This window comes from Achroia grisella, unplaced genomic scaffold (assembly GCF_030625045.1).
Source record: "Achroia grisella isolate CSIRO2021 unplaced genomic scaffold, CSIRO_AGI_Agris_v1 utg2727, whole genome shotgun sequence".
NCBI lineage: Eukaryota > Metazoa > Arthropoda > Insecta > Lepidoptera > Pyralidae > Achroia > Achroia grisella.
In genome coordinates this window covers 410,366-425,792 of record NW_026712762.1, presented here as the reverse complement: position 1 = coordinate 425,792, position 15,427 = coordinate 410,366, and the positions used below count along the sequence as shown (strand labels likewise).

General features: G+C 36.0%; 1 protein-coding gene across 1 annotated transcript in view; it reads right to left on the bottom strand.

Annotated features, from left to right (window-relative positions):
• Positions 1 to 304: 304 nt before the first annotated feature.
• The window catches only part of LOC131843059 (protein real-time-like), a 48,864-nt gene continuing 33,741 nt past the window's right edge, over positions 305 to 15,427 (bottom strand). Inside the window, exons 2-4 of the mRNA XM_059191653.1 lie at positions 10,243 to 10,392; positions 9,420 to 9,551; positions 305 to 472 (exon numbers count right to left, since the gene is read on the bottom strand). Coding sequence (XP_059047636.1) covers positions 305 to 472; positions 9,420 to 9,551; positions 10,243 to 10,392 — 450 coding nt within the window. The remainder of the gene's footprint in view (positions 473 to 9,419; positions 9,552 to 10,242; positions 10,393 to 15,427) is intronic.

Here is a 15,427-nt window from a genome sequence, read left to right as displayed (position 1 = left end):
TTGACAGAATTAAACGATGATAAATCAATTAGGAAATTGACTTACTAACATTTGACATTTAACAGCCTCGGTGGTCTAGTGGTTTAGCGTACCGCTTTACTATCCGATAGCCGTGGGTTCGATTCCACGCACGGTACAAACATTTGTATTGATGAGTATGATTGTTTGTATCGGTCTGGATGTTTTCTATATATAATATGCATTTATTTACAAAAACAAATGCATAACATAAGCTTTAGCTAGCTTAACTTGGGTCTAGATGGCGTTGTGTGAATTGTCCTGATATTATTATGAACATAAAATATCACCTAACTTTGTGAAATATAAATAATAAATTGTTACCTTTCGCTATATTCGCCGCGTATTGCTTCATCGCAATCTTCTCCACTGTATTCTCCAGTCCGAAGAAATTCTTCACGTCGAGTGTTGCGCTCTGTTCGAAGCACGTCCACTCAGAGTTCTCTGGATGTACCTGCGACAATCATAAATACACTATTAAATTTAATACGACGTAAAATAGACGCTTTCAGGGATGAATAATCAATATAAGGCCTTTTTATCGTATGTCACCTCAAACTACATTTCATCAAAATCAGTCTAGCCGTTTTCAAGGAGTTTCATGACAAACATGTACAGAAGAATTATATATATTCAAATTCAAATTCAAATTCAAAAATCATTTATTCATGTAGGACATTTTAGCCGCTTATGAACGTCAAATTTTTACATTATAATTTTATTTTTTTCCCTACCGTCCATTTCGGTATATAGATCCAATTGAGAAGAACTGGCAAGAAACTCAATTGAATTACTTTTTTTTTTTATACATACTACCTGCTAGATTGTGTGTTGCCAGTGATGACTTACGGAACAGAGACGTGGTCGCTAACTATGGGCTACATCAACAAGCTCAGAGTCACTCAGAGGGCAATGGAGAGGGCTATGCTCGGAGTTACTCTGCGTGATCGAATCAGAAATGAGGAGATCCGCAGAAGAACCAGCGTGACCGACATAGCCCGAAGAATTGCGACTCTGAAGTGGCAATGGGCAGGGCATATAGCTTGTAGGACAGATGGGCCGTTGGGGCAGTAAAGTGTTTGAGTGGCGACCACGGACCGGTAGACGCAGCGTGGGAAGGCCTCCAGCAAGGTGGACCGACGATCTGGTCAAGATTGCTGGAAGGCATTGGATGCGAGCAGCGCAGGACCGATCGTCGTGGAGATCTTTGGGGGAGGCCTATGTCCAGCAGTGGGCATCTTTCGAGCTGCGATGATGATGATGATGATGATGACATGCTAAATGGATGGACTGTGTAAGATGATATGGTAAGAAAGGGAGTAAATAACGCGATGACTGCGAACAGAGATGAATGGAAGAGACAAACTTATTACGACGACCACAAATAAATGAGATAACGAAGAAGCAGGTGATGATGACTAGGTGAACCGGCAAACATTATTTTGCCATATAAATTAAAATTGCTATTAAAAATAGGGGTTGATGATAGAAGAAAATTTAGGGTTGGCCAAAAATAAAATAAAATGTTAGGGATGGACATCCCTTATTCATACTCCTAGTATGAAAATAGTAGCCGATTCTCAGACCCACTAAATATGCATATAAAATTTCATAAAAATCGGTCAAGCCGTTTCGGAGGAATATAGTAAATGACATTGTGACACGAAAATTTTATATATAAAACTAGGTACTAGCCCCGGCTTCGCACGGGTATATGTTTTATATATATATATAAACCATCCTCTTGAATCACTCTATCTATTAAAAAAACCGCTTTAAAATCCGTTGCGTAGTTTTAAAGATTTAAGCATACATAGAGACGGACAGGCAGCGATAGCGACTTTGTTTTATACTATGTAATGATAATGATGATATAGTATATATGGCAGTTGGTTAAAATAAAAATACAAAAAGAATGCAAAAAGCATCATCAGTTTTATTAACGGCGTGGGAGCTAATTCCCTTAATGGAGATCAGTGACAGGCGTTTGGAATGGCTCTTGTTGTATCGAATTACGATGCGGAAAAGTGGCTTATTTCCACTGTGTTACTGGAAACATGGCCACTTGGGAAGTACTAACGTATAATTCATTTAATTTATGTCACTGGTCCGGCTAATAAATGTAATAAACCGACATGTAGTGGTATTTTTTTTTATGGATGACTAGCTATTCCCGCGACTTTGTCCGTATGGAATTTAAGTTTATTTTTCTAAAATAAATGTAGCCTAAGTTTCTCCGTAGTAGATCAACTACCTGCCAAAAAAAATCCCGTCAAAATCGGCCCAGCCATTTCAGAGATCACAGATTCAGAGATCAGTTATTTCAATATTACAAACAGACACTCCAATTTTATTTGGAGTGTCTGTTTGTAATATTGAAATAGACGTTTCTTACTACATGCATATGAATATAAATAGGGTACATACATCAAAATAAATTTTTTTACAATTTTTGTCTGTCTATCTGTTTGTTCGGGCTAATCTTTGCTAACATATATATAAAAGAAAGTCGTGTTAGTTACTCCACTTATAACTCAAGAACGGCTGAACCGATTTAGCTGAAAATTGGTAGGGAGGTAGTTTAGAGCCAGGAGAAGGACATAGGATTTTTGTCCCGTTCGACAGCATTCCCGTGTGACTTGACATGAAACGTCAGTCACTATAAAACGTGGTATATATGATATATAATTTACATTTTGAATATGTCATTAATAAATTTATTATGAATGTTTCTTAGAATATTATCAACATTGAGTTTTATCGGTACGTTTTTGTAATATATTAAAAAGAAACACATTTAATGCAGATGAAAATCTCTACTCATCAAAAACTGTCACGTCCCGTACCTGAGCCAAAGATATCCGCGACACAATACATAAATAACTAAAAAATACTAAAGGTAGAGTAATAACGAAATATTGCCTATCTTATTAACATTATAAACGCGAAAGTTTGTGATTTCGGATGGATAGAGAATGGATCTTTGTTACTCTTTCCCGCAAAAACTACTGAACGGATTTTTATGAAACTTAACTTTAACAATAATATAGCTTACTAGCTGTCCCGGCAAACGTTGTTTTGCCTTAAAATAAAAACAAAAATTTAGGGGTGGACTACCCCTAACATTTAGGGAGATGTAAAATAGATGTTGGCCGATTCTCAGACCTACTCAATACGCTCACAAAATTTCATGAGAATCGGTCAAGCCGTTTCGGAGGAGTATGGGAACGAAAACTGTGACACGAGAATTTTATATATAAGATAAAAGATATATAAGATATAGAACACTGTGTTTTTATATTTGAGCCTAAATGAATTAGTGCTGGTTGGTAGTTTGCATTCACACGTTTCGACTTGTAAAATGTGAACTTACAAGGATTTTTTAATAGAGCAACACACAAGTTTCGTACTTATGCTTTCAGCTTTCCGAAGAAGCGGTAGATTTAAAAAAAATTGTTGACTATTCAAAAGTGCTTAAATTAAGTTTATTTGAATAAATGATTTTCTATTCTATTCTATAGGATCGATATACCGAACTGGGCGGTAGGGAAAAAAAATTATAATGTAAAACGTTCATAAGCAGCTAAAATGTCCTACATGAATAAATGATTTTTGAATTTTGTTCTCGTGATACAGTCTATTTTCACATCTGTCATAAAGATCCATTAAAGCCGTATAGTCGTGAAAATGTATCATACATACACATGTTAACATTTATAATATTTCTATGGATGTATGTATGTGTATGTTATATTGATTTTGTGGTGTTATTGTGGTTAAAATACGTCATTCGGATTAGCGTCAATGAGTTGTAATGTAATATTTGACACAAATTTATTATAGCAGTGTTTTACAAGTTTTCGGGGCCATATATACATACATATATACCGCATGGTGTTAACTAATGTACTGTTACTTTTTGTACTATGTGCTTTATAGTTCAATAAATAAATATATATATTCTATACTACCTGTACCCGCGACTTCGTCCTCGAAATTAACTTTATTTTTCTAAAATAAAAGGAGCCTAAGTTGCTCCTTATTGCATCAGCTACCCGCCAATAAAAGTGCCGTCAAAATCGGTCCAACTATTTCAGAAATTAGCCGGAACAAACAGACAAAAATTGTAAAAAATGTTATTTTGGTGTATGTACCGTATTTATATTCATCTGCATGTAGTAGAAAACGGTTTAAATTAAATTGAGACCTTCCTATTGGAGTTAATTCCTTCCCTTAATTCCTCCTATTGAATTTCTTTCTAAATAGAGACCTTCCTATTGCAGTTAATTCCTTCCCTTAATTCCTCCCTATTGAATTTCTTTCTAAATTGAGACCTTCCTATTGGAGATAATTCCTTCCCTTAATTCCTCCTATTGAATTTCTTTCTAAATAGAGACCTTCCTATTGCAGTTAATTCCTTCCCTTAATTCCTCCCTATTGAATTTCTTTCTAAATTGAGACCTTCCTATTGGAGATAATTCCTTCCCTTAATTCCTCCTATTGAATTTGTTTCTGAATTGAGACCTTCCTATTGGAGTTAATTCCTTCCCTTAATTCCTCCTATTGAATTTCTTTCTAAATTGAGACCTTCCTATTGGAGTTAATTCCTTCCCTTAATTCCTCCTATTGAATTTCTTTCTAAATTGAGACCTTCCTATTGGAGTTAATTCCTTCCCTTAATTCCTCCTATTGAATTTCTTTCTAAATTGAGACCTTCCTATTGGAGTTAATTACACTTAAAATAAAGCGACAATCAAACATATACTATACTAGCAGTGCCCGCGGTTTTACACGCGTTAAATTTCAATATAAAATATAGCCTGTGTTATTGTCTGATATATAAACTATATTACTGTAAAGTTTCATTAAAATTAGTTCAGTAGTTTTTGCGTGAAAGAGTAACAAACATACATACTCACAAACTTTCGCATCATTACATAGTATAAAACAAAGTCGCTGTCGCTGCCTGTCCGTCCCTATGTATGCTTAAATCTTTAAAACTACGCAACGGATTTAGAAGCAGTTTTTCTTAATAGATAGAGTGATTCAAGAGAAAGGTTTATATGTATAAAATACATGTACACCCGTGTATATCCTATGTGTTATTGTCTGATGTATAAACTATATTACTGTAAAGTTTCATCAAAATCCGTTCAGTAGTTTTTCCGTGAAAGAGTAACAAACATCTATCCATACTCACAAATTTTCGCATTTATAATATTAATATGTTTATCTGTCACTGAATAAGCAATGTGACCTAGCGTTGGACACGTGTAACATTGTCACACGCGTGTCACGATAAGGAAAAACATTGTAAGTTATAACTAAGTAGCGGTTAAGTATAATGCTGTACAATCAGAACGACCATGACAAATAGTCACTTGTATGTAATGATACACAATGTATAATGTATAACTTGACAGCCTCGGTGGTCTAGCGGATTAGCACACCGCTTTGCTTCCGATGGTCGCGTGTTCGATTCTTCGCACGGTGCAAACATTTTTATTTATGACTAGCTGCACTTCGTCGGCGTGGAATTTAACTTTATTTTTCTTAAATAAAAGTAGCCTAAGTTACTCCTTATTCCATTAGCTACCTGCCAATAAAGGTCCCGTCCAAATCGGCCCAGCCATCTCAGAGATTAGCCGGAACAAACAGACAGACAGACCAAATTTGTAAAAAATGTTATTTTGGTACCGTATTTATATCCATATGCATGTAGTAAAAAACAGTTATTTCAATATCACAAACCGACACTCCAATTTTATTTATATGTATAGATATCAGTTGTCTGGTACACCCAAGCACTACTTACCGTGGGACTAGATGGCGCTGTATTAATTGTCTAGGGTTATTTATTATCTACTAGCTAGTATAAACTTTCCTCTAGAATCACTATCTATTAAAAAAAACCGCTTCAGAATCCGTTGCGTAGTTTTAAAGATTTAATCATACATAGGGACGGACAGACAGCCACAGCGACTTTTATATATCATACATGTACACTCGGGCGCAGCCGGGGGCGAGTAACTAGTATTATAATAAACTAGACAGTAAATACTCAAATGTCGTATCTATCACTTACCTAACAAGCACCACCCTTATATAAAGGCCCTGCCACCCTTATAGGGATACTATTAAAAATTTCTAAAATTACTAATTAAAGTCAATGAAATTTTGTCGATACAATAAGACAGATTCATGATACCCTCAAACCCGGAGATGTGCTTGAAATCATTTTTATTTTGAAATTAAACAATAAATAGGACAACAATATATTCAACAATTTATAATTTATTATAAAAACTATATAAATTCTATTACATAGGTGTAGTTTCAATATTACAATACCGGCAACGATATAAATCAGTTCTAAGATATAAGCAATAATGGTCAACTAATTAGAAACAACAACAAAAAAGTATAAAAAACTATATTTTTTTAATTATTAGTGTTACTGAAGCGGGAACACAACTACTATTTTAATAAAATCCAAATATTAGTAAAAATGTGTATTCTTCCCAAAAGGGCTCACAGCGAGAAGTAACAAAACAATATAGATAGTCAAAAGCGACGGATAAAAAATTAGATATAAAAATATAAAGTTTATAAAAAGAATGATAGACAAGCTGCCAGCAACAATTAGTAATTTTTATTGTTATTTACGAAATAGCTACTAACCACAGCCTACCAATAGCTATAAATAACATTTAGTGGCATATCCCTTATTTTTAATAACAGCACTGCAACGACGTGGCATAGATTCAATCTATTTCATACATTTTTCTACAGGTATAGAATTCCATGCTTCAACAAATGCTTCATATAGTTCGTTTTGACTGGTGTTACGTTTGTTTAAGACTGTTTTTTTAACAATATACCAGAGATTTTCTATCGGGTTTAAATTCTGACTATTTTCTCGGAGATGTGCTTGATTTCAAACCGAATTTTATAACTATAATCGAGTTTTAATGCGTTTACAAATTATTCAATCATATTCTAGAAATTGAGCACACGAGGACATATTGGGTTTTTTTTTAATAATGATATGTGGATGGATGTAAAGGGAGGGGACGCCCTAAGAAAAGATGGATGGATTGTGTGAAAGATGATATGAATAAAAGAAGAGTATGTTTAGATATGACGACCGATAGAGAGCAGTGGAAGATGACATACTGCGCCGACCCCAAATAATGGGATAAAGGCAAGGCAATGATGAAAGGAATGGTGCACTAGTCTGCGCTAAAGGTTTACCCTGGTGGGGCACCAGTGGAGGCCGACAGGAATACCCTGGCGGGGCACCAGTGAAAGGATGAGCATGAAGGCAGGTCAGTTAGATCAACGAGACCAATTCACCAGAATCTGAGTTGGTTGCCTATTCACCTTTGCGGTACATCTCAACTTTTGTTAAATTTATTTTAATACATATTTCTCTGCAGCAAAAATCTAGAATGTCCCCCCCCCCCCCCCCAGCACTTTGTCTTAAAATGTCGCAATTTACTTTCAAATGTAAATTTAAAGAGTTTTACTGGAAAAATAAATTTTAATTTATTGAGAAACTGAATCTTAACATAATATACGGATATCATAGTCTAATACTGACGACCTCGGTGGTCTAGCGGTCAAGCACACCGCTTTACGACCGATGGTCGCGGGTTCGATTCCTCGCACGGCACAAACATTTTTGTTCATGAGTATGATTGTTTGTATCGGTCTGGGTGTTTTCTATGTATAATATGCACGTATTTACAAAAAAAAAATATCTATGTATATGTATCAGTTATCTAGTACCCATAACACAAGCTCTAGCTAGCTTAACTTGGGTCTAGATGGCTCTGTGTGAATTGTCCTGAGATTATTATTATTATTTTTTTTTTTTTTCCAAAAATTCTCATCTCCCCTCTTAAGGAGAGGAGATGGCAACACACCCCCGGCAAAAGCTCAGTCGGCCGGGGTTCAGGGCCCCAGGGAGAGAAACCGGCGTACAATGCGGGCAGAATCTAACAGCACCGCTTTCTGCATCTTTCCCGGGAGTGAGCCGCCCCGGAATCCCAACCGTCTGAGATTTATTATTATTATTATTTTTTTTTTTTTCCCAAAAATTCTCATCTCCCCTCTTATTATTATTATTATTATTATTATTTTTTCTCGACTTTCGCCGGTAATCTTGGTATGTACGGGCCTAAGCCAAGTACATAACAATGTTCTATATCAGGTGGATATACAAATGTAGGCCTAATCTATCTGTAGAAACTTTCTAACAATCCGGCATGTATTTAGAACTACAGCCTTCTGTAGTTGGCAGTATATATTATTATACTACCAATAATAAGTACATGTGTGCGTATGGGCTTGTACTCGTATATATTATCACATACTGTGATTATGAGCGGTGACACTGATTGGTTTTTCTTTTTATATTTGTAATTTTTTTTTCCTTTTGATACTGTTATTGTAATTGAGTATTTATGAGCATTGAATATTGTAATTCATTTTAAATATATTTATATTTGTGTATCCTAGATCTTATTTAATATATTTTTTTTGTTTTTTTAAATGTAATAAATTTACATGTATGTGTATATAGTAAACAACCCGCATCTTAGTTTTTTTTAATGAGATGGGGGCTGCCTGAAAACCACGCTGCATAGGATTTTTTTTTTTCACTTAATTTTTTTTTTTTGGGATTTTTGTGCACATAATGTGACATAGGTTTTTTTATTTGGGGTCCAATTTTTTTTCCATTGATTTTTTTTTCCTTTGTTATTTCTTGTTCCTCTGCCCTTATAACCACATTTGTAACAATTATCCTCGTTCCTACGCATTACATGTCCATACCATGACGATTACTCTTCCTCTTCATCCCACACCGGCGCCACTCCATACTTCCTCTAATGTATTCATTCTTTATCTTATCCATACTAAATTCTCATTTCAGTTGCAAATCCGTCGCCGGCCCATTGTCCGGCCCATAAATACTAAATAACAAAAATAAACTAAAAAACTTAATCTAATATGATACCATCCAGAACAATAACTTGGCTGCATCGAACACGCTGCATAGGTGCATCTCAATTTGTTATAACCATTGAATTAAGCACTTCCGACGTAAAATATCAATAAATATTACAAACACCGTGTTTCTATATATATTCGCGTTAATCTCATAAACTACTAGACATGTTGTCATGCTGTTTTCATCCATTAATAGATTGATTTCTAAGGAAGGTTTAGTTGTATAAATCTTTAAGATTGTGTGTAGTATAATTACATACTCGTATAAAACCGGGGCGGGTCGCTATTTGCGTATTTTGAAAACTGCCGTGGTTTGAAAAAAACAGTCAGAAATATGTGAGAAAACTGTTTTTCTTTCGATTCATAACAAAATAACAAATACTCACATAGTACCGACACTTCTCAACGACCCCCACTCTAGTGGAGAATGTCTCATTGGTAGCCTCGATCTCCAGAACCCTGTTCTTCAAGTCCAGGTGGTTCTTCTGTATGAAGTAGACGTAGTCTACTCCAATCATCTGCAACAAAATGTATATAACACAGTTAAAGGATTTCCATACCGTACCGTACAAATGTATTTTACTAAATATATTTGTACTTTATAAAAAAATTTGCTTTTGGCCGCGGCTTCGCTCGCGTTAATTTATCCCCTTAAGGGTGGAATTTATCAAAATCCTTTCTTAGCGGATGCCTACGTCATAACATCTACCTGCATGCCAAATTTCAGCCCGATCCACAGTGGTTTGGGCTGTGCGTTGATAGATCACTATGTCAGTCAGTCACGTTTGAGTTATATATATTTAGATAATAATTTAAAAATAATAGTCTGTCTGTCCGTTTGTTCTTGCTAATCTGTGAAACGGCTGGATTTTTACGGGAACTTCTCTCACAGATAGGCAATAAAAAATATCTTAAGCTACTTTTATTATATAAATGTTATTAATTTTAATAAAAAAAAGTAACTTTTAACCACTTATGAATGTTTTTGTATTTATAATATTTCCCTACCGTCCAATTCAGTATACAAATTCAGAAGAAGAATTCAAATGAGAACTAATGAAAGATAGAAATGAGAAGAAATGAGAACCTCAGCAGATTTTCTTTTTAATAGCCAGTTTTTTTTTACTTAATGTTCTTTATAGATGTCTAAGTCTAACATTAAGTGGAAATCCCGTGCATGAACTATTATTACCAATATATGTATCCTACCTTTTTCAATAAATATGGCGCTTCGACGTTCAATTGACAGCGCCTGGTGGTGTGCCGCTGCGAGCTGTCAGAAGACCAGCTGTCGTCCGTGATGACGCACTCCATCACCACCGGGATCTGGGGGCAGCTCGGGAACCGCCTCTCGTACGCCTGCAATGAAACCATTTTTTATGGATTATAATCGAATCGTGCACAAGCCAACGGTTTACACTGGACACTAGTGAACGATGATAAAATGAGGTCAGATCAGATAGCCCATTATGGTAAATTCACCATGAATTTCTCACGATAGTTTCCAGGAGGAACCACGTGGAGGTCAACCTGACATGTTACAGTCAGATCAGATAGCCCGTTATGGTAAATTCACCATGAATTCCTCATGATAGTTTCCAGGAGGAACCACGTGGAGGTCAACCTGACATGTTACAGTCAGATCAGATAGCCCATTATGGTAAATTCACCATGAATTTCTCATGATAGTTTCCAGGAGGAACCACGTGGAGGTCAACCTGACATGTTACAGTCAAATCAGATAGCCCATTATGGTAAATTCACCATGAATTTCTCACGATAGTTTCCAGGAGGAACCACGTGGAGGTCAACCTGACATGTTACAGTCAGATCAGATAGCCCGTTATGGTAAATTCACCATGAATTCCTCATGATAGTTTCCAGGAGGAACCACGTGGAGGTCAACCTGACATGTTACATTCTTAGCAATAGGGTTATTAGTCCACAATACTAACAATCCGTCTAAAGAAACCATTATTTGTAATCAGTTAATTTAGTCCTGGAGCCAGATGCTACAATCCGTCTAAAGAAACGATTATTTGTTATCAGTTAATTTAGTCCTGGAGCCAGATGCTACAATCCGACTAAAGAAACCATTATTTGTAATCAGTTAATTTAGTCCTGGAGCCAGATGCTACAATCCGTCTAAAGAAACCATTATTTGTAATCAGTTAATTTAGTCCTGGAGCCAGATGCTACAATCCGTCTAAAGAAACCATTACTTGTAATCACTTAATTTAGTCCTGGAGCCAGATGCTACAATCCGACTAAAGAAACCATTATTTGTAATCAGTTAATTTAGTCCTGGAGCCAGATGCTACAATCCGTCTAAAGAAACCATTATTTGTAATCAGTTAATTTAGTCCTGGAGCCAGATGCTACAATCCGTCTAAATAAACCATTACTTGTAATCAGTTAATTTAGTCCTGGAGCCAGATGCTACAATCCGACTAAAGAAACCATTATTTGTAATCAGTTAATTTAGTCCTGGAGCCAGATGCTACAATCCGTCTAAATAAACCATTACTTGTAATCAGTTAATTTAGTCCTGGAGCCAGATGCTACAATCCGTCTAAAGAAACCATTATTTGTAATCAGTTAATTTAGTCCTGGAGCCAGATGCTACAATCCGTCTAAAGAAACCATTATTTGTAATCAGTTAATTTAGTCCTGGAGCCAGATGCTACAATCCGTCTAAAGAAACCTTTATTTGTAATCAGTTAATTTAGTCCTGGAGCCAGATGCTGTTGTCTTCAATTATTTCCTATCGGTCGAAGACTTGTAAGATGGTTAAGAAAGTTGTATTATGAAGCCTAGTGGAAGTCAGCTGCGGTTTCGAGAGTGGGTTGAGGAGCAGCACCCTCGCAACCATGTTGGTTTTTGAATAAAACAATCTTTCAAGTTGGATCAAATTGCACACAATGTGCAAATCAAATTTACAATTGTTTAGGAATCCATCGCGGACAAACAATGTTACACGTAATTTTTATATATAAAGATGGTATGGTATATACACTGATGGTACGGTATTACACTGATGGTATGATTCTGATTGATGATGATATACTGATTCTATAAATATAAATACAATATATTTCCAATATCCTAGTTAATATCATAACACACAGAATGTCAACCGTAAACAGCTAGTTAATGTGTCAACTAGAAATAGATGCGAGAGGTCGGTAAGATCACATTATTGCTCATAAACGATACACAGCGAGAGGTAAATGTTTACGTTAAATCGTTGCAAACACTTTGTAGTTACATTTTGTAACACTATAATAATATGTACATATTTATTATTAAACTTATATGTTTAATCTTATATATAAAATTCTCGTGTCACAGTTTTCGTTCCCATACTCCTCCGAAACGGCTTGACCGATTCTCATGAAATTTTGTGAGCGTATTGAGTAGGTCTGAGAATCGGCCAACATCTATTTTTCTTCCCCCTAAATGTTAGGGGTAGTCCACCCCTATTTTTTTTTTTTATTTTAAGGCAAAACAACGTTTGCCGGGACAGCTAGTATTCATATATATTTGCTGTTAACTTACGATTTATATATTGATAAATAAAAATAATAAGAGTTTAGAATACCAATATAGCTGTATAGGATGTTCCTTAGTGTGCATAAATCCATATAAAAAGTAAATAAAAGTATTTTGACACCAAAATGTAAAAAACTAAATTTTAAAAAACATAATATTGTAGAGATTGAAGGGAACTTCAGAGCAAATATATATATTGTCATATTTATTATTTAAATATATTATAACAGTTTTGATTAACGTTTCCCGGGACAGCTATACACATTATATATTTATAACCGAATCTTAAAACTAATAATTTTATGCTGCCAGTCAGCTCGTGACCAAGTGGCTTTTTCTTCTTGGGGAAAATCTTCATGGATACCCACGGCAACCCCGGGCGAAGTAAACACACACAGACGGACTTTTACCGGCTAAAAACTACTAGTGTTCTTTACCTTCACCTTTTGTTGGGGTTACGGAATGCGCAAAGTCTTCCGCGGGCTCCGGTCCGTCTATACAGCTAGTAGCTACCGCCTCTGACCCTAGCAGAGGGAGGGATGAATCGCACCCCTTCTGGGTCTTACTAGTCTTACTAGTCTACTCCGCCAGATCCGATCAGCAGAGGACATTTCGCATTCTCTTACCACGTCCTCTTTTTTTTTATTAAGGCCTCGAACGAAAGCACTGCAGAACCAGACCTCATCGTTCACCATCTCACATAATTTTTGGCAACAAGAGGTCGTTACTTCGGTAATTCACTTGAATTGTCGAGATAGGTATTTAACATGAAATTATTTGTATTAAAACTCGGTTAACAATTTAATGATGTACCTATTTCCTTTATTACTAACTGTGCTGCATGATTTCGTAAGCGCCACATTTTCCCCGTCATTGCAAAAATGTTCATTGCTGCGCCGCTCCTATTGGTCGTAGCGTGATATTATATAGCCTATATACCTCCTTGATAAATAGGCTATCCAACACTATACACAACGACTCAACAATAGCCCCTGTACAGATGCAATACAAAGCTGCTACTTGACGTACATTTCCAGGATGCTTTTGTATACACACTTGTCGAGTTGAATAGATAACGCAAGTTCTATCACCTTATCTATTCTATTAGAAATAGAAATAGAAATAGTCTTTATTCAAATAAACTCATTACAAGCACTTTTGAATAGTCATATTTTGATTCTACCACTCATTCGGAATGCAGATTCATCACAAGAAGAATGAGCAAGAAACTTGTGTGTTGCTCTTTTGAATAGATGTTTTTTTTTATATAATACTTACAGTATAACAAGTAAGAGCCATGCGATAATCAACATAGAAATCGCTACGCACTCATTATTAGTGTAGATAACATTGTCAGTGCTATGCATTTTAAGTTTTTCTATAAAAACAAAAGTAACTAAGATCACAGCTTGAGCGAATGTAGAACGCAGTTGCAAATTCCATTTTAAACAGGCAAATTTTTTAACAAGAACTGCAAACTGCAATGATCAATACCACGTTCTTGTCACGTCCAAGTCAACGCGTGAATGACGTGACGTACACTCATACGCTGGCATTGTGGAGAACTAAAATCTGTCACACCCTGTAATTTCACTGCTGTACCTCACCGATCAACGAAAAACACGTCTTGCAAAGCTAGTTATTTGGTAAGCAGCTAGCTAAAATAGGTGATATATAGGTGACCCACACAAAAATCTGCACAAAATCTACAACGAGAATTTATAGTTTCATTACGTCATTATGTACCGCCCATAGAATAATGATTAATGACTAAGGTGTTTTTTTTTATGCACGATAATGGATAAATGGCCTGCGCTAACGGTTTATGCTGGCGGGGCACCAGTGAAAGATAATAAGATGCACATGAGGTCAGGTCAGTTAGCCCATCGTGACAAATTCACCAAGTATTTATAACGATGGTTTCCAGGGGGAACCGCGTGGAGGTCAACCTGATATGGTGCTTTGCTAGTAATGTGGTCGTTAGCCCACATTACTAACAATCCCCTTACCCCCCCCCCCCCCCCCCCGGGTGGCTGAGGTGTTAGACCACCGTACAGCCAATTTCACCCTTCAACCAAATCCCAGCTCGTACCAAGCAGCTTAACAGGAAACTCTATCTCGGGAAAACTATAATTTTATTTATATGTAATAGATGTATAGATTGTTTTCTAATGCCATATTTCTTGACGACCTGGGTGGTTTAGTGGTTTAGCATACCGCTGGTCGATGGTCGCGGGTTCGATTCCTCGCACGGCACAAACATTTGTATTCATGAGTATGATTGTTTGTATCGGTCTGCGTGTTTTCTATGTATAATATGTATGTATTTACAAAAAAAAATCTATGTATTTGCATCAGTTACCTAGTACCCATAACACAAACTCTAAATGGCGTTGTGTGAATTGTTCTGAGATTATTATTATTACATTTCTGGTCTTTTCGTTTTTGCTCTTCTAGCTGAATATACCAATTTTAGCTCACCTAGGAGCGTATCTCATTTTTAACCCAGTTTAACACAGTCCTTCCATCACAACGAGATTACAAATCTTGAGCAGGCAATAGAACACTTAAATATTACCAGAATAGAAACGGCAGGGGCGAATAATGAACCCATGTTGGATGGAAACAAGAGTTCATGGTGAACGTTCAGGGTCACCAATCACGTTCAGTTCACAGAAGTATTGGAGTTCGTGTTTATATACTATTAGCGTACTATTATAGTATCTTTACCATGCGTTTGGCTTTACTTCAAGAAATTTACATCAAACATTGCGTGTACACTAAACATATACTCTGCTAAACTAATTTGAAAGAGCTCGGTGGTGTAGTTCTTTAGCACATC